The sequence below is a fragment of the Varroa jacobsoni genome, unplaced genomic scaffold (assembly GCF_002532875.2).
Source record: "Varroa jacobsoni isolate VJ856 unplaced genomic scaffold, vjacob_1.0 scaffold_1013, whole genome shotgun sequence".
Classification (NCBI taxonomy): Eukaryota; Metazoa; Arthropoda; class Arachnida; order Mesostigmata; family Varroidae; genus Varroa; species Varroa jacobsoni.
In genome coordinates, this window is record NW_019213915.1 from 10,074 (window position 1) to 31,044 (window position 20,971).

Below are 20,971 nucleotides of genomic sequence, written 5' to 3' on the forward strand. Positions count from 1 at the left end.
ATTAAAATCATAGCAGGACGCCGATCGGAACTTACCTATCGTGACAAATTTCTGATGTACCGGCTCGTAGTCAGGCCAACCAACGCGCTCTGATCGAATTTTGCTCTTTGAGTCAATGTCGCTATCGGTAGCATTGGGAGACCTGTGAATGAAGAACGAACCCCGAAAATACGTGTGAAACGAAAAAAGCGCAATACAGTTGGACATAAGTAGTTTGTAGTAGTTGCAATCGTTGAGTACTGGTTGGAACCGCAAGAAATGCTGAACGTGGAACCGCTTTAAGCACACAGAGCTACTGCTAACTAATCTACTGACAATGAAGTAGCGTTCTATTACCTGGCTTCACACCATTCATCTAATGCCAACAGGCTACTAGAAAGGATACTGCGCATTAGGATCTATTCGAAGTGAACAGGTACAACCCAGTCTAGCTTATACTGCTCTATTTACAGCATCATCTCGTCTTTGCCATGCCCATATATTTTACTCCCTAAATCATCGGAAGGTGTTTTTCTCGCCTTATTTTTTAGGGAATATTTCTCAAATGTTTAGTCTTCTCGTGTCCCCATTTTTCACCCGGAGGGTACTATTCCGCACATACACCCCGCAGCCTGTCAGCTGCATTTACCCGGTAACACATGATTAGCCTATTTACCAGCGGCCGTATTGTAGGCAGATGGGTCAGCTGAAATAATCCTATGCGTTATAACCTTTCTACGCACACTCAAGATGAGCGCCGCCCGACGCCAGATGTAGTGGCCATGACCGATCGGCTCCCAAGCCGCTAATCATGTTATGCTAACCGTTCTGACCTTTCTTCTCCGACCTGACCGCGGCTGAAGGCCTACAAAAGGAACTGCAGCTAGTGTCACCCTGGGCTTTTTGGGCGACAGCAGCTAAGTAAAGGATCGTCCGTGATGTTGGCCAGCCATCATGTGTATCACACAGCAACGCAGCGCGTGGTGCTAATATTATTTCTGCTCGACCTGCTAGACGTGGAAGTACAATGGGACACAGCAAAGAGAACAAACAGGAAACTTCACCACGCACCCTCGTTCCCTCAATCCCAATACCGAAACACCACCTCTAATATCAGCAATCCTTAACACACCACCACTTCTTTAGCCTTGTGTAGTAGTCATGCTGGTTAGTAACTGTAGAAATAACCGATTCTTGAACGGTACGCACCCTGAACGAAAGAAGTTCGCCCAGTAACTTATGACCATCTCGGACAGCTGTGCTTCCTGTTTCGAGTAATTGCCATATAGCGCTGAAGCGGTGCCAAGCAACGGGGCACCTAGTACATAGGGCAGGTCGTCGCCATTGACGCATCCAGTTTTCTGCGCATACAAACTCTCTTCCGAGTGGTATCCGAATACGTAAAAGTTGGTCGTCGAATGAGTGCGTCTGAAAATAAGTAACTTTGTTTGTTGCGTGATTGACCCTGAAACGGATTAATCTATCGCTGGTTCGAATGTACGACCTTTTCTTACGTATTTTGTTCATTATATCGATTGTATGACTGTATGCATACATCCATAAATACCGTCCTGCGACATGAAAGCAATAGCGCAAGATGCTAAATTGATATCACTTACTAGAGCGCTAAGCTGCAACGCTTCTTTCGTGTTATGTTAACCATCTGCACGAAAACAGTTGCTCATACGCTAAAATAAATATGTAAAACGTATGCGTCTTTGACCAGGTTCATAATACACTCACATGTGAGCGTTACATGCAATGACGATTAACATGCGCCGCAGATTGCCTCTTTACACTATAATAGTTACCGTCTTAACTATTTTCTGGTTATATATAGCTTACCTATAGGCAACAGCCTGTGCGTGCAGCGATCCCGTTTCGACGATGGGCCCCACAACAAGTGCGTCGCTTAACGCTTCCGCCGTCTCTTCCAGAATGCTGATTGGGTGCTGGATCGAACGCGTCCAGTCAGTGTACTCGTTGATGATCGTCAAAAAGATCTCCTGCTGATGGTATGAATATAGATTCCGCACCAGCGTGCGAATGATCCGGTCGCGCCGTTCCGCCTAAGGTCGTTACGATAAAACGAACAGGAAACAACCAAAAATGACAAAGATACGACATAAGGTGTAAGCAAGAAATACTGAGTTTGTACATCCTTTCCACTAGTCGTTCATCTTGTCGATTTCGGTTCATCGAAGTAATTGAATAAAGAAAGAAGCTGTCTTTAGGTCTGCTCTATCGTTCTCGCTATTAAATTCGTGAATTTGGTAAAACGGGAGTAAGTAAAGGAGGAATCGAGGGAGAGCGCGGTAAAAGGCATCAGAAAAGGATGAAAATGCCAGAACAGGCTGTGTCTGTTCTGGCGTCTTCGTCCTTCTTTTTACGGTTGGCTCTCGCTAGGCATCTTGGCCTCGTACTCTCTCGATCGAATAAGCAAGGGCCGCTTTTTGGCCGACCATTGAATCTCGCTATTTTATAAACTCATTATTGCCATTTCCGTCACTAGCACCCGAGACAGTTACCCCTCAACATCACCCATTAACTGGCTACTCTGCAGCGGTGGCTGCTATTCCCTGTGCTGTATCTACTGCCTCTGTTACTGCTTCTGCTGTTGTTTAACCGCTACCTCGTTCGTTCCAATCGAATTGCTGTTGCACTAAGTGATCGAGGATGCTCCGCTAGTGGTACACTCTGCTCGTGATGACTGTTGGTCAGCTGCTAAGCTGGCTGACCAGCCCACAGTCTAGCAGAGAGGGCTCAAACACAAGCCCACCTAGAGAACGCTTCGGTGGGGAATAGCTTGGACGAGGTTAAGCTGAAAAAGGAGAACGAAGGGCTGGGACGAAGGACTCAAGAAAAAGGCACCATTGTGTCGTTTGTTGCAATGCCTCCTTTCCAGTCCTCTGGACGGCAGACGAATTCGTTCAGGCTTCTTAATGGAACACGAGTCACACACTATGTACATAGTATTACATGTATACAAACGAGAGACAGAGTCACGATAGACTTCGAGTACTCACAAGCAAGAGCGGACGCGACTTATGGAAATTCCGTTTCAAAAGGTTCGTGAAACAAGTCATTAAATTTTGATGATCACTTCAGAATGTGGGGAAATGGATCTGAAGAACTGATTATCACAATAGCTTAACTTACTTATATTTTTTAACGGCATATAGTGGTGGTTTAAATATACGATTCATCAATTTTTTTGTTCCTAAGCCGAGCAGCAGAAATCTAGCGTAGGAACATCACAGGAGACTTATGCTCTGACTTACCTCGAATCCGTGTTTTTCCTCGTGGCTCGAAAAACCGAAATAGCTGTTTTCGAACTTGACGACACCAAATAGCAGATCGTGCTGTGCGAACGGTGAGGTTGGTGATACCATCTCTTGACGCGGCTCGCCGGCGACGACACTGCCATCAATAGTAGGCCCGAACGCAGATAAATGATCGGGCACGTCTAGGATGGTCGCAGCGCCAATCAACTCTTGTACGGGCCGATGGCGGAGGCACTCGACGAACGCCGTGGCCTCGGACGTAGGACATTCCAGGTGGCGGCCCACTTCGCGCGCGTACATTGGCGCATCTCGGGCGACAGCCCATGCACTTAATGCCGAGCCAGACATCATGACGCCGCGCTTGAACAAATCTGTAACGGAAAATAATAATCAACTTGACACAGGGATATCTGTAAGTGTAACTGAGGAGTGAAATGGGTTATTCGGAGTGCAAAAAAAAAGAATTGAACTTTAAGATATAACAGAGCCAAACAAACAGATCAATGGGTCGACGCGTTGCTGTTCGAATACGAAACTCATACCGAAATTTTACAAGTGGCTTGCATAAATGCTTACTCTAGGCGCTTAGGCCGAACTACAAAGATATTCGGTGGTCAATCGTGGTCAGGACGACAGGACAGGTGACTCTTGATTCATGGCTTCGGCGACGCCAGTCGAGTAACGGCATCAGTGGTAATGTTCTAACGTCATGGGTTAAACAAAATTATTTATTCCTCACACAAAAGCAGATGTTAGATCTGTGAGCTTTTTAGCAGGAATATCCCCTGCGAAATCGCCGCATTCAGTAGATTTAACCCCCACTAAGCTGTAAAACGGTATCTTAACTTCATACTATTTTTGCTGAGAAAGTAGTCATAGCTTGACTGAAATGGTTCTACATGAGCAATTCTTTTTGCCAGATACATTTGTGTGTAATGATAACCAGTTGTAGCATTGTATAGATTATATCTACCTGGCATAGAAAAAAAATGTATAGCTAGCTAATATTTATAACTATCAAATTAAGAGATTAAGCAACCTTTGAATCAAGAACTAAAACCATCACAAAATCTACTTCTTGCATTAGGATCGCTCTTAAGATGAAATGCGTCTATGATTTGAGGCTTTCGGCAGGTTCTGGCGATAGAAAAGCATCCAGAAATCTTATTTATGTTACGCGTAGATACCGCTGCTCACCAGACCGCAGATTGTTGGCCAGACCGCAAACTGTTGTTGTTTCGCTGCTGGCCCTGGTATTGTTATTATTGTATTGTTGTAGGCATCATTTATATTGCTTAGGTCATCGACTATCGACGCAAAACAGCTTTCCTTTTCTGTCTTCTTTACGGTTACCTTCCCTTATCCACCCTATAATAGGATACCTCAACGTTACTGCTAAAATGGGTCCGAGAGGATTTTGATCAGCTTCTCTTGTCAACGTGGCCTAAGTTGTTCCGCCGTTCACGTCACGTCAACTGGCATTATCGCCAACCCACCAAGACCTTGTGCTATGCTATAGAAATCCGTCGCCTCCATTGAAATTCATCGGCAGTCAAAAATTCTAAACTAATCTGACGGCTGCTACCAATATATTCCAATGTACCGAAGGTGTTGGACGGTTTGGGTGGCTCTTTCGCCTTTCGGATCACACGCCATAACCCTAACTCCGTGGCTCACTGTCTTCGCTTTTTTTTCAGATAGACCCCTTGGTCAGAAGGAACTCTTCTCTTTTCAGCTTGCAAAGAGACGAACAATATCTGAACCAATTTCTAAGCCCAACCTTGTCCAACGTTCCTTTGTGCAGACTCATACAACTGATTCGGTCGTAGCGCACGCCATATGCCAACTCACGTGCTTGCGAAAGTACTAAACAACAAAAGAAAACAGCTTCGTTCTTCTTAGCTTACTCTGCTTTCACCTGCCATCAGCCTGGTTTAGGCCCAAGTTCAACTGCAAAAAAATATCCTATGCCTTGAGCCCCTGCCAGGCTCCCGGCTTCAATATTTCTGGCTGCTGCATGATTGGCCTACTCTATTAATGAAGCCTAAGAAAGGAGCAGCCAGTGCACTCAACTCAAGCGCAAAAGTTCATACGGGGCGGAGCAGGGCGTTGTCACCTCCAGACAATTATTGGTGGTGGGAATCCTCGCTGGCCGAGTCGTGCCCGCGTACGAGATAGGAAAATCTTTCAGAGACCTGGAATATATAAGGGACACCGGAATAGCAAATAAAGGGTGAAATGCTCACCTTGTCGCCAAAAATGCCCTGCTGTCATCTTTTCGTATGGTGCCTTTCTTTCAAGAAAACCAGAGCCGCTAAAATACAAAGGTAGGATAATAGAAGCTGGAGAAGTAAACAATCAGACAAGATCATATGCATGATATTGTTTAACCAGAAAGATTATTAGCTGATGAATGTCTCGAATGAAGATGTGGGAAGTCTCTATCAATCAAGTATAAGTCAAGTGAAGGTGAGCTGAAGTCTTCCCTGTTAGGAATTTCTCTTCGGGCAGCTCCCTGAGGTATAATTATACCACTATGCATATTTGCACGTTCAAACTGAGCGAAAACAACTATGCATTTTTATTATTTGCTCATCTTATTTGATTGCAGATATTAAGGCCGATTTTTAACGAACACGTGAATGATAGAAATCAAATTGATCCTAATGGGGAGGTAAATATTGTTATCAGGACCAGATTTGATTAGAAAGCGCGATTTATCGATAACTGAATTTTTGCTATAATTGAATATAGTAATCAAAAAAAGATTTTCCCGAACGCAGCTAATAGAATCACTGGTGAAAGAAACAATTTTTAAAAATTTCATTGTATTTAAGCTATCCGCCTGTATTCATAAGCTATCCGCCTTTAAGTATGTTTTTTGGCAAAACGCAGCTTAAGATCCCACTCTCCGATAGGGTAACAGGTTACGTTGTAGAAGCGCACGCTCTATCGGCCCATTAATATCTCTAAAAAATATTTGTTTCACGTTGGTCCAAAAAAGGCAGTATTCCTTTACATGTGCATACGTTATAAACAATATAAATTCCAGAAGTACCCAAACAACCCACTAATTGCTTATGTATTTTTAAGAAGGGCCATGTACGTATTCTTTTCATTCCAATTCTGAGAACTACTGTTTTTTTCCTAGATCTATCAGCTGGCACAGCTGTAAATAGCAAGCTGTCTACCACTTAGTTACTAAGTACTTCATTCTTGTTCGAATTTTTATTTGTAAAACCTGTAAGCTTATATGGTCTTATATTTCAGTATTACTAATATTGTTCAAGGACCATGCTGCTGTCTCTTGAACCAAGGATGAGGGCTGGATATCTCATCTTCCTATTTTTACTGGGGACATATATCTACGTGTTTATGTGTATATATACATATATATGTATATATATATATATATATAAAAATCCCAACAAAATTTCGTCTTCATTGGTCGCTTGATGGGCAGAGTGGGTTCCGCAAACGAGAGCAACACGGGCCGATGAGATTGCGTACGTTGATTTGTGCCTCCTTCGGTGTCTACAAGTTCACACTTTCTACATATTGTTTCCACTGTAGGTCGAAGCAACTCCGTTTGTTCATATCACACAACATTACGGCCAGCCTGCACCCCCAAGATATAGTCTCGAAGTGCCTGTGGCGCCCCACAGTGGTGGATGAAAGAAACCTTTTTACAGTCTTCCGAACACCAAGCCCCTTCACCCACATCATCAGTCCGATTAGGCTGGTCCTCTTGGCCGACATACATACGGCTAACTTACCTGCCTCCGCTATCCCTAGTAGCCGTAGCCTCAACTGAAACCAATCCACATCGGCAGGGACAATGGCCTGTCGTTGGTTTGGTGGCAAAAACTGACTGAACGGATGAGACACCCTCGATGTCAATTAGCGAGGCCTGGACTTATGCAGCATCTACTGATCTGCTACGATGGCCTTTTCCACTGCCACTAATGCAACGACACCTTTTGTTATCAGAACCGTTTGTCCGCTGCAACGCACATTATTGCCCGGCTTCCATTTCCATAAGTTGAACGCATCTCATCCTATTATCCCATAGCTCCACTCAGCTTTTAGATTCACAATAGCAACAGAAACGCTGTATAGCGTTTATGCAATTCCTAGCTTTGCAGTCTGCCGTTAAAGTCCTCAACTCTCACTCTGTTACCGAAATCGGCCAGCAGCGCTGTCACGAGTCCTAGAGACACAATCAACGTCGTTGAATTTGCATTGTACGTAACGTCTTTAGGCATTGCACCAGCCTTAGGAACTGCAATGCGGCTCGTATAACGCAGTAGCGTTCTATGGTAGCTGATTAATCTGTTAGATTTCTTGGATAAGTAAGGGGCTTTCGGCCTACATTTGGAAACGGCAGCGAGGCAATCTGGCTGCGTGACTGTGTGCCGATTGGCTATGTGTTTGCTGACTATGTAAATTACTCTTCAGAAAGCTATTCAGTAGCTTGTGCAATCGAGCTAACAAAGGCAGCAGTAGTAAGGAAATACTGAGAGAGCCACAACGAGAGTACAAGGAGTGCAATAGCGAGAAGAGAACATCCCACAAAGGCTGTGTGGACAGCAGGCAAAGCTGGTGTATTGCCATCCAGCAGTCTTTCCCATTCACATTCTCTTTAGCCGTCAGTCCGTCCATTTCGTTTCGAACCCCAGATACCCCATCCTTACTTTCCGGTTTTCCTTTCAAGCCGCCCTTTCTTTGTCCAGTCCCACTCATCGAACCGCTTCCGCGTACTCTCAACGGTTTTTTTAGTTCCGAATAGGGTTTCGCCGATATGCTGGGTTTCACTAGCACCACCAACCTTCCTGAACTTGATGTGTCTCGACGTTCTTTGGTAAGTATCTTGCTACTCTCGCTGTTGTTGTTGTCTAAGCTCGTTCTGCCGGTCAGCGTAACAGCCAACAGCAGAACATCATTAGAGAAAACTATTTGGAATCAGCTGTCATAGAAGACTTGAAAGCCAACAAGCAGAAAGCATAGAAAAATAAATAAAAATCAAAGTAATGCGGGGAAAGCACAAGTCCGAGCTCTTCTCGATGCTAGCAAAAGCTGCACAATATTATTGGCCGGTGAAGTCAGCCCTCCGGGGCGATTCTTTTGCACGCGCACAGTTTCAAACTCGCTGAGATCCAGCTTGGGATTCATCACCAAAAAGTCTAGGAGCGAAATCAGCCCTAATCGATACTACCCGACGATGCTTAGTAAAATTATACTACACTTAATCACATAGCTATATTACCAATAGTAAGTTAAATATCAAACACTTGTACAGTGAAGGTTCGTTTTTTTTTTTTGGGTAGCTGCTTGAGATTGCTGTGTATGAGAGCTCCAAATGCAATTATATCACGACGATCCGACACAAAAATCGGGGCAGGACTAGTGACGTTCAGTAGGAAAAACCCAGTCGACTGATCCACAATCCGTGCTCTAATCTAGCGCTATAAGAGGGCAAATCATTATATATAATGTTCTATACAATGTGACGGTACTGATCATGTACTGTTGTCAAATCGATGCGTGCAAAATAAATCATTCGAACCTTTTGCCATAGGGTACAGCATGAGAAAGTTCACACATGACGCTCCTGTTCCATGCCCAAAAATCGTGACATCATCTGGGTTTCCCCCGAAGCTTTCGATGTTCCTATGAATCCAATGAAGCGCTGCTACCTGGTCCAAGAGACCATTGTTTGCACGAGAAGCATGCTCCATAGCTGGGAAGAAACCTAGAAACAGAACAAAATAAATATGTGTTAGGGCCGCATATAACATAACGTCTAAAAACTCGTTTCGTCTGTGTTAGGAAGCCGCTAGTCAGTTACTACAAGGCTATGCTAGGCTAGTTAATTCTGGTTCAATGGATTTAGGCATTAAAGCAGTGCTTTCACAATCCGTGTCTCGACCACACGTATATCCGGCACTACCAGTTATGAAACGTTTGCGACACACCACGTGTCATAACATAGCATACTGTTGCCGTCAAACTTTAATTTCAGTATATTCTTTTTGAAATTAGAGACTTCCGTTACGCAACCATATTGTTATAGACGTATGTACCTTATGCAATTTCAATCAACCCACGAGAAAAGTGTTTAGAAAAAATTGGGGTTCGTGTACGTTTCACTGAGTACTTAGAGACGTCGATGTACGGAGCCAGGCTAACGTCAGCTAGGTGGTACGCGTTATAACGCAGTAGAGTGATAATTACTTTATTTTATATGGGCTAGAATTGGTATGCGATACACGACCTATTAGATACGATAGATTATTCACAAGAACATTTAGCGGTCAGCTTGCACTTAAAATGTTTCAAGTTATTTCTTTAGCTACCGAGCTCTCTAGCTCTTTTTTTTTTTCTAAAAACATGGTTTCTTAAAAGCCACAGACGCTTAATTTCATTTTATTTGCAATGTAAGAGTTCAACGTATATTGTGGACAATAAAAATAACGAATACTGGAACGGAACGTCGGAACAGCGGTAGTATTGCTCCGCCAGCGGTTCCGTGTCAGGCTGGAAATATCGTGAATACTAGACGGAACCACAGCCTTCGTCTCGCACCTATTTTGTGTTGACTGTCTTGATTAATTCGATTCGTTCGCTTAGGCTAACGAAAACTATAGATTGACTATTCCGTTGCTTCACCTATCCGAATCCTCTATCCTGTTCTAATATGTTCGCCCAGGGGCCCAACCAACCAACTCCAGATTTGTCTCGCTCGTGATATCTAGATTTCCGATACACTTCTACGACGTGATCACCGTTTTTTTTTTTTTTTACTATTGGTTAATCGGCTTCTTTCCGGAACGCACGTGAATAGAATAGGCCGTCGGCCGACCCCCGCGGGGAGAGAGTCGGCCCTCTCCCCCGTCGACCTTTATTCGGTCTTGCCATTAATAAAATCAGCTAATTTATTAATTCTGCTCCTGAAAAATCACTTGGACATACTGAATTTCGATTTTTTTTTACTAAGCAATAATTACACAAATTCTATAAAATTATAATTAGCTTTATATACTAAACGCTGCCAAAACTTGAAACTTTTCAGTTTTCCTTTTCTTCGTAACGATTACTAATACATTTTTTTAAAGAAATATATACACGGTATTGATATATGCGATCGATCTTTTTTGTTTCGTGCATTGCTATGTAAGTCGTCATTAATAAATAGGTTCTTTTTTCTTTCTTTTTTTTTTATATAAAATACTTGCACATACTAGGCTAATTGAAGATGTAATGAACATTTCATAATGATCTAATTTAATAATAGTTTCGCTATTCTAATGGCTCTGTTTCTGGGATGTTTCGAAGATTTTTTATACTTTTATTTTTTTTTCAATAGATATTTACGTACATTTGTTCAGCATTTTTCTATAAAAAATATTAAATGACGAATTCGTACGAAGATCGGCCTTCCATTTTGCTTTTCAATTAACATTTATTAGAAAATCACTTAAAAAACATTCTTAAAAACATTGTTACATAGGCATAACTATGTGCCCAATAGGGTTTCGACAATTTTCATCCACAAACATCAGTTTTGTGTATGGGTATGTGTATATTGCATGTATTTATTCAAATCATCGAAGTTTGTCGATTGGCGTCAGGGAAAAACCTTCTGTACATAGAATACCATGTTAGGTTTCCACCTTTTAAATAGGATTTTCAGTCCGAAAACTGATGTAGTACTGCGTTTCGCTCCAACTCATCGATATTTTTCGATCGGCGCCAAGAAATATCTCTCTGACGTAGATTTCGATAGGAGAAATTTTCATCCCAAAGCGTTTTTAAGACAAGACGCATAGTTATGTGGTTTTCTTTATGCACAAAAATATATTAGAAGAATATAGATTCCTGTGGGAAGATATAATGCATTTTTACTCAGCTCGTTAAGATCTATTGAAGGAATCGACCTCAAGAAAGTGGTACTTCGTTGAAAAAAAAGAACGTTTTCAACTACGTGCTATTTCCATTAGAAAATCTTTTGAAATATATATTTTTTTAAATTGGTCAAAAAATGTTTGCCAAATCAGCCGCTACAACTTTTCAGTTGACTTTTATTAGAAATTCGTTCATTAGATTAGTTACGTGAGGAGATGAATCTTTTTGGTCATTTTCGTATTAAAATATCCATTTTAGATTCCGTTTTTACTCAACTTGTTGATATCTACTGACTGGCGTCAAAAAACCCTTTTACATTGAACATCGTGTTATATAGATAGCTTCCGTCGTTCAATGTTAAAACTGAGATCTGAATATACAGGTATTGAATTTCGATTCAACTCGGCGAGGATTTTCGATTGGTGTGAAAAATGACCCTCCACACATAGATCTCCATAAAGAAATTCGTCTACCATTTTTCCACTAGGAAATTCAACTAAAATATGACCCGCACAGTCTCTACGACCCCCATATCTATCTTATAGACGCGTATAAGGGATTCTTGTAGAAAATATAAGTGCACAAAACGAGTGATTTGCCCAGTTTAGCACTACGCTCTATAAAATAAAAGAATAAACTTTTCCGGGATGAAAAGTGTTCATCTAAGTAGCTTTGTATTGTGCAGCCTGTTCCGGAATAAAACCCTAGTGACCATTAAAAATTAGCCCAATCCGACCGTTTCAAAGGGTAAATTTAGACCGAATAGACAAATAAATCAACAGGCACGGAGCTTTACTGATATATAGAGAGATATATGCATGACATGTGACTGGTCTGAATGCCACTTTTCAGCTGCAAAACGTAGCTGGAAGAAGCGTCAGACCAAAGATCAATAAAGCTCACTGACATAGAAGACAGTAGCCACGAGAACAGTGGAGGCATAGCTGAAATCCCGGCAAGATTGTAGGAGAAGGGGAAATTCAAAGCCGACCTCCAAGCCAAAGTGTTAGGACGTGCAAAATTTGCCTTCAACGAAACTTCCCCCAGACGCGTTCCGTCCCAAAAAAGTTCGTAAAGACGACGCCACCAGCTCTGTCAGGCAAAACCTGGACACCTCCGCTGCATATGAATTGTAACAGCCTGTTCAACTATTATGGGTAAATGTTCGAGTCTGATCTTCCTATCAAGGATACACATTTGCGCTCAAGAAAACACTCATGCATACATTTTTTTTTACTTTCTGCTCCCTTAATACCCCTGCCGATGGGCAAACAAAGGGAAAGCAGCAGAGTCAAGGAAAAACCAAGTTGACGCTATAAAAAAAAGGACATGAAATAAAACCGTTAGATGCCGTTGGTTATCAGCATACCAGTCGCCGTTCTTAATTTCTTTCATATCCGAACTTCTATGGCCTGATTTTACATTTTGCACTATTCCTGCTCTTGCCGTTGCACCATGGAAATCTTATAGAGTTCTGGCCAAAAGGCAACACTCATTACGTGACGGAGGTCATGCGGCGTAAGCTTATATTTCTCAATCCGAAAGAACATGTTCATCACAACGCATACTACTGTCGAGAGGTATAGTGTCCTATGGGATACAGAGCTTCGCCTCCTAGCTTGTCGAGTTACAATAACCCGTGATGACAAGGAACTCCTTCAACGGCTCTCCTGTTTCGCTCTTTTCCTTTCTTTGAAAAAATGAACACCATTAGACCTGAATTGGGATTGTTGAGGTGCAAAGAAGCCGCTTGCACTTTCCTGCGATCCATATCCTTGTACGGCCAAGCGCTCAAGGGCGGAAAGGTGGTAGGGTAACAGTCGTCTGGTTCAGGAGGGATTCGGGCGAACGAGCTGTCGTTGCATCTGCAGAATGTCATATCCCCTCTTGGTGTGGTTTGTAGTCATACTTGTATGCGACAGCCGCCAAGACCTTAGAAACTGTTGTAAAACAGAGATTGGGTACTTCTCCCACTGCCATTTTCATCCTGCCTGAGAGGATGACCCCTATGCTATGCATACTATAGCCTAATATACTACGCCCTTATGATCATGGCGAGGGCCAAGACAGGTCGCAGTGGGACACAATACAGGTTTGACCGGAGCACTATATGCGACCGTATTATCAAGTAATGTTAGAAGCAAAATCACAACCGCCGCTTTGCAAATCTGATATCTTTTCTTTTCCTGCTTTGTATTCCTACTACGACTCTGTACGAGGGGTAGACTAGGCCGTGTGCCTTCTCCACCCTTTGTTTACCTCTTACTCGCCTCTATGCGCGACATTCTTGACTGTAGTCAATTCCTGTGAAATACTGTGTAGACCATGTTGTTCCATGCCAATAGCCAGGTAGTTAGGGGTCTAAGTTAGGGGTCTCTGGTACTCAGTACCCAGAAGCCCAAACGGAACAGTGTTGACTGCCATGTGACTAAGACCTTCTGTTTTTTGGCAGTAGCAGGACATGTGAATGTATCATTAGTGTGCAGAGACGAGAAATTGAAAGATCTCTCCGCCAATCTCTCCCTTCTCACAAAGGCAAACAGAGCATCATTATTATTACAAGATATAATAGCATATGCGAAAAGAAAAATAACAGTCATAATCAAGATGAAATCGACTAGTCTCGCTGTTGCTGATGCCGCTAACAATGCTTTCAAATTTGCCAATTTAAAAAGCGGCAAGTCCATACGCGGATGTCGAAAATAAACAGTCCCTAAGGTGAGCTTGTTTCTCGGCTTCAAACTCCCCTGAGAACAGCTAATAGACGAAGGCATCTAACGGGGACGAGTGGGCAAACACTCTATAACTTTAGAGGATATATGATGATGATGATGGTGATCTTGCACAATAGTAAAGTAAAAGCGTACATCTAACAAACGTATATGTGTAATGACGAACAGTTAAGTATGTAAGTTCTAAATGATGTGCTCTTTTCGATGTCTTGTCGGAGACACTCCTCAACTGAAGCCTGCGCCGGTAATCGCTATTGAAGCCAAGCACTAGCTGAGGAAAAAATAGCGATGCCTGCCTGCACTTTTCTCTCTCGCGGCAGTATCTACCAGTTGATATAGCGAAGAACGCTCTTGAAAAGACCTGTAATAGACAAACATATCATGTGTATATATGTATATAAAATACGGCGCATGAATTGAGACTTCTTTTATGATTCGTCTTTAAGATTGTGTTTGATTAAGACCGACTATTTCAACAATTTTTTTTTCTCACATAAGTGTTAGTCCCACTAGCATTCAATGCAATACAGCTTCAGTTACGAATCTAAATCATTCACTAACGGTTTTCAAAATAGTCCTTCTTCAGTCTGCAAGTAACTTTCAATACTAGCCGTGCGTCAAGGTTTAGTTTCGTAAAGTTTCGTTCAAATACGTTCAGGTGCTTTAACCTGTATGGGTGTGTATACATATATACATACATGTAACTCGTTAGCTGATTACAAGAGTATACTTGCACGTAAAAGTGGCAAAGCAAAAAGCGATTTTTCGGTCAGCCGCTGGCGTATCTAGCTCTTAGGATTAAAGCTCTTCGTAAAGGGTAACGAAGATAGAGTTGTTGCCAACTTGAAGTCCAGCCACATACAAAGATGCATATAGTGCAGTGAGAATTGATTTTGCAATGCATGAGCACGTTTTTATGGCTGTCTGATGACTGCGTGGGCTGTCTTGACATCATACGGCACTTAAGTTTTGAAATTGTGGCTGGTTCTATGTTACTCTAACTTTGTTCACCGTTTTCTGTGTTTGTTTACAAACACGCTATGTCCACAAACCTGTACTGTACATAGTTTATATATACTGGATTTTATGTGTGTCTGTCACTGCCTATTGAATCAACGTTTCTCATGGCAACAAACAGGCGGGCTAACTGTTTAAATGAGCATTGCTTTTTATCCACGTTGCTAGAATGGCTTACGTATTTACAGCGGTCTATGTGCACCTAACATTATAATAATCAAGTGGCTTTTGAACGGAACGCGGCTTCCAAGGAAAGAGGATGTGGAACAACGTATATTTTTCACTTAATTAATACGACTACTATTTTAATGATTATTAAGTGAAGTAGATTCGCGAGTGAAGTATGTCTGCAAAACCGGCTAAGGCTATGGCGGCGAAATTCGCTAGGCTGTTTTCCCATCCCACCCCTTTTTCGATACGAGATCATGAATGAACGGGATGCCCCAACATGAAAGCCGGTCCAACAACTATTCGATGGATGTATGAGTGACGTTTTCGTTCGAAGCATTAAAGCCTCTCTTTCTGAGCATTTCAGTTGCCTACTTTGAATAAAAGAGAAGCTAGATTTGCAGCGATAGGGACGCAACAACAACGAAGTGGGAGCGCACATTTTATTTAGGAGTGGAAAGAAACGCTGTAGAAACGTGGCCCATAAAAACAAACCCTCATAAGAATGCATAACAGTGTAGCATGTATGCATACATTGCCCAATATGTTTGTGGTATGTTGTTGTGAACATGCGATACTGGCAGCATCGGAGGAAACCACTAGGATTCAATACCGTCCGTCCATGCAACGTCTACTAGAACTATCGCTATTTTCAAGAGTACTATAAGAGATAATCACATAGATAATATCGGACCAATGCAACCAAATCATTTAGATTCCACAAAACCAATGTATTCTTTTTATGTAAGTTATTCACTCTATGGCGGCACCAAAGATCGTCTATTTCGCGATACAATGGGCAATTAGTGTTCTATTGAGTTCATTAAAAGCCATACCATGACTAGTTTTCGAATTGAGATCTGCAAAAAGTGGTCCGCATTTGGATATTAAACGATATATTCTGTTATCTAGAACATTGAATCGAGACGGCGCGTGCGCATAAACAACAACAACAACAACAACAACAAGACCTGGCCCATCCGGCCAATAAGCTTTGGAAATAATGAGAAAATTATATAATTAGTATGTAGAATGCGTATGGACAAAAGCAATTATCACTTTACACTAATTACAAAGCATACTATATCCACATTTAGTTTTATCTGGGAGAAATTAGGATCAGTTATGGAAGCTGCTGCGAGTCAAGTGTATGGGTGACTAGTTCAGTCGGGAAGTAATGGTTAAACGTTACCCGATCGATATGTAGCTAAGGTCTACCACTATCAACATTACATACGCCGCATTGAGCAAAAGCTCATTTATTAAAAAAACTGAAAGCCCCATTTTTATAGGTCTACCTGATGTATTTCCATTGCTTGGTTAATCGATCTTATATGAAAACTGATTTCCCGGAAGATGGCAGCACCTCTCGCTTAAGTTACTTACACGACAGGTATGTGCTCGAATGAACTAAGTACGAGACCAATTGGGTGACTGTGTCTACGGTGTTTTATACGAAGTCTTTTTAAGGTTTGCTAGCCACGGGTGGTAATATTTTCTTATTTAAATAGTCTAAACGTAAGTATCTAGGCGTTAGGGTATTGCGGAAATGGGGCGTAAATTGAAATTGAAGGAAATCGATTGTATACAATTCTAACTAATGTGCTTGCATTTACTATACTCTAACCTTCCGTTGTTGATGATTAGTAATAATAAAAGTAAACTTCTATGTTTTAACGAAGCCGACTGCAGAACAATTCCTAATCTGGATAATCTTGCTTGCGGCCAATTATTATATAGATGAAGATATTGATAATTAAGATAGTTTAGCGGTAGAAAATTGCACTACGGGCAAAGGTAGACGAACATTTTTTATGGTCATAAGCATGTTCTATGTCATCGTTTCGCACACATTATGCACATACATATGTTACTACTATTAAATGTTTGTTTCCCACGTTAGTGTATAGGTATATATTGTTGTGCATGTTTTTTCGAAGACGCGTGCATCTTCAGGTTCAGTTCTGACTCATTCCGTACTTACCTAGAATCCCCAGCCGGAAGTTGATGGTAACGAAGACGATGTTTGCGTAAGACGCCAGCAGCGTCCCATCGAAGGCGCTCCCGCTCCCCCAATCATAATCTCCGCCATGGATGAACATCACCACCGGCAGCTTAACGTTGCTTCGAGCCACTGTGACCAGCCCGAACCCAAACAAGTAGCGAAGGCGGACCAATAGTTAAACAGGGGTCGGACGTAGATGCGATGAACGCGTACGGGATCCCACCCCACAAGTAGAGTAAAAGAACAGGACAGAAATAGCGTCAGCGCCACAGTACAAGAGGATGGCACCCGACATACCCAGCAACGGCATGCGGCAGCGATATTGGCAAGAAGAACGTCAACAACAACAGAACAATATGAAACAACAAAGAATTGTTAGGTATTGTTTTTAATCGAGTCTTCTGTTTTCATCATCTTGTCACCGTGTTCTACTACCCGATCAGAATCTACAGTTATCACTATCTACGATTACACGTATTACTACGATTACGTCTTTTTATAAAATAAAAGACTCGAAATAGTCTAGCGAGGCTTCGTTGTCCGTCACTACAGTGGTAATTTGGTTCCGTCAATATTATGTAACATCTCCGAACACCCCACTGAGTCCTACCGGCCAACACCTTTCACTCCGGCTTCTCTCCTTCTCTCTGCCATTGTCAGTATCTGAACAGACACACGTGTAAGCAAACATTCAAGAGAGACCAAAATAACAATGACGATGATGCGGATAACGATAACAGCTGTGATAACGCCGCTGGCGCGTTTGTTGATGGCGCTCGGACAGTCTGTAGCTATCGGGCGACCAGGCGAGTGACTAGATGTAGCTCTGGATTGACGTACTACTTGTAGAATTCTATAGTTTAATTCGATTTTGTGGACACTTAATATCGGCAAATATCTATTGATGGGCGGAGTGTTCACTTGGATTATGGAAGAAGAGGGTGATGGCCCGAGTGAGACTGAGCAGCCGAATATAGGAAGAGGCTGATAGAGAAAAGAATAAAGGAATATGGCGCAAGAAGAGGCGGTCGATAAAGGCAAAAGGCAATACGATGGAGAGTAGAGACACGAGGAAGAAGAACTATACTCGTTTGTTCTCGGGGGTTGCTGGAACGCGAAAGGCCTCGTAGGGTAGGTATAGCATACAACGATTGTGGGAGTGGGGCACGAAGAAAATAAATATAATAATAAAAATAAATATATATAATTATGACGGATAAAGCAGGTCCATAGAAAAAAACCCAACTACAAGTAAAATCAGAAAGCGAATCTAGCAAAGGATCAAAATTAATTTGGTTAAGTTTTGCTTAATAAGACAATAATAAGGTTCATCAGGTCGTAATGAGATATATAGTGGCTTTTTTTTTGTTTAATTGGAACTCTTAGGACGATGAACAGTTATTATTGTAATCAGTCGTGACGGAGACGACAGACTGCATAACACTAACCTCGTTTATCATCGCGCTTGCATTATAGATTATTGGAAGTGACACTAGGTCCTTTCCTATACGTGTAAAAGCATTGGCCAAACTGAGTCAATAAGTAGATGTGTACTTATATATAATTCATTAGTAATAAAAAACAGTTTACTTGAGGAACGACGCTAGCCCGCTTGGAAGCAGCTTCTAGTGAACACCTAGCTTACGCCATAGTGGTAGTAATATGCATACCAGCGATATCCAATCACTCCGCACCTCGTATACGTTTTCACGGTGATGATACCGCAAATCGACGCACGAGTGAGAAAGTGGAATGCGAGGTTAGCTTCGTGAAAAGGTTGATTTTAGATTGCTGATGTAGAGAGATGACGACAGAGGCCACATACCTACCAATATCTAATGGAACGGAAATAGACGCAACCAATAGCTGCATTCTATTCGGCACCGTCTAGCGTTTGCGCCGCGGTAGAAGACGGAAACAGGGCAAGAATCGGAAGAGATTGCTGGACGCCAAAGTATCGTTTCCCTACTGGCGCTCAGCTGGTGCTCACTATATGGTATAAGTAATACACATGCAGCCATATTAGACCATATTTAAGACACACGCAGCCATACTTGACAGTTGCCAGGCGGCGAAGCGGCCAATGTCAAACGTTTGAGCTGTGTCTAAAACGCTGTTCGCTGAAATACGCATCCATTACATAGTAGCGAAGAAGGAGGTGCCCAAAAAATTATCGTGGTTACGGCTAGAGACGATGGCGTCCTGCACTGATATCCTGCTAGAAACTGAGCCTTAGAGACTGGCAGGGGCTGTATTCCAAGCTAGACTTTCAGGCGGTGATCGTCTGGTTTAGCGAAGGAGAATCAGTGAACGGCCTTTTTCAACTCACGAAATTGCAATCGTAAACGACGATGCCGGCTCGTTCTGTAGGTAATACGCCAAAGCAAAAGCAGTTCAGATCGGTTACGAAATGGAAGGATCCAAGCGGCTGTTAGTCCAATTGCCTAACAACTGCCCGCCGAATACAGACAACGAAAAGACATCAGCCAATTTCGTTTGTATCCTCGCTGTTCCTTCTTTGTGTTCTGTCCGATCAAATCCTTTTTTTTGGACTGGATATTGCTGGCTCAGTGGCTCGCCGCTTGACTACTGGCAATGTCGTCTTTGTTCGTATTGCCTGAATCATGAGTTAGTAGCATCGTAGAAGGATATCTACAGGAACTCGTACCGAATGACGGCTTCGACAGTAGCGACGTCGTCACCACTCAGCACAACCAGTGTGGCCATTGCAGTTTCGATCTTTCCCGTAACATCTGAGGGTCTGGGGACTGTGAACGCGATAGACTTTTTGCTCAAGTGCCCCATATGGTACATAGATTTTAACAATAAAAATGCGCGGACCACGCATCAATACTGCCAAATTTGACAGACTGGAGAAGTCACTCAAATTGCAATAGTGTTGTCCCTTCGCATCGTTGATGCGTTTCCCGTCCATCCTATATCTCTTGTAGGCTTCTAAGCGTCTGCTGTAAATATACTAGTTATACTATAAAGAGACCAGCTTGCACTACCAGATGCAGTCGAGGGCATTTTTCAGACGACTTATTGCAGACGCCGTCTGATAGATGCGCCACTAGTAGGTAAGAAGCATTCCTGAGTACTATCTCAAAGCACATACAAAATGATACGATTTTCTGTGCTCGATGTATTAGGCTTTACGTACAAATGGTGGAAGTTACTGACAGTTTGTTCCCGATATAAATTGTTCCCGTGTATATATTTTGCCAAATACGCGAGGCATCATCGCCTCAATCGCCAATGTTATAAGCATTGCTCTGTTGTAGCTGAATTTGTTGTGACACATTTCCTGTTGACCGAGATAAAATCTTTTCAAGCTGTTCTGTTCTGCGTCGACAGAATGATACGCCAAGAGAGTGGCTATCGTATGCGGGCTGCTACCGGAATGGAAGTACCAGTAAATAGAAGTACCAAGTGTGAACAACTACCGGCGTTCGAGATGGAACACACGGAAGTACGATGAAAGCCGTCATCATCAAACAAGGGCGTGTGGCGTGTTTGATATAGACAAAGTCAGAACTTGAGTCGCTGCTAACTGAAGTATCTATCTGGATCAGTTAGGCTTTCTTACAGCTCATAGCAACGAATATTTCGACGAAGCTGTACACGTGCTATGGGCGTGCACCAATTTCTATATAACATCGCCGAGATAGTGTTGAAGCAATCCTGAGAGCTAACTAAAAGCTGTGTCGCAAATTCCGACTCGTTGTGGCACAATGCTTGCTTTACTGAACAGTAATGCTTCTTGCGACCCAGCTGTATCGTTATTCCGAAGCCAAAAGTTATATAGCTTGTTGCCTGACCATGTAGACGGCTTAGATGTTAATAGGCTGGTCAGCTAAGTCAGGCTAAGACCCAGCGTT

At 42.4% G+C, this 20,971-nt stretch overlaps 1 protein-coding gene and 1 long non-coding RNA gene across 2 annotated transcripts in view; one reads left to right on the forward strand and one right to left on the reverse strand.

The window, feature by feature from the left end:
- Window positions 1-20,971, reverse strand: part of LOC111265805 (neuroligin-4, X-linked) — a gene marked incomplete at its 3' end in the record, with an annotated part of 79,055 nt that overhangs the window by 8,959 nt on the left and 49,125 nt on the right. Inside the window, 6 exon segments of the mRNA XM_022842732.2 lie at window positions 36-142; window positions 1,189-1,407; window positions 1,825-2,048; window positions 3,261-3,634; window positions 8,830-9,015; window positions 17,070-17,219. Of these exon segments, the coding sequence (XP_022698467.1) occupies window positions 36-142; window positions 1,189-1,407; window positions 1,825-2,048; window positions 3,261-3,634; window positions 8,830-9,015; window positions 17,070-17,219 (1,260 nt within the window).
- On the forward strand, window positions 152-2,208 carry LOC147752767 (uncharacterized). The gene is made up of 2 exons (XR_015313181.1): window positions 152-415; window positions 1,917-2,208. It is a non-coding gene; the product is annotated as an uncharacterized LOC147752767 (long non-coding RNA).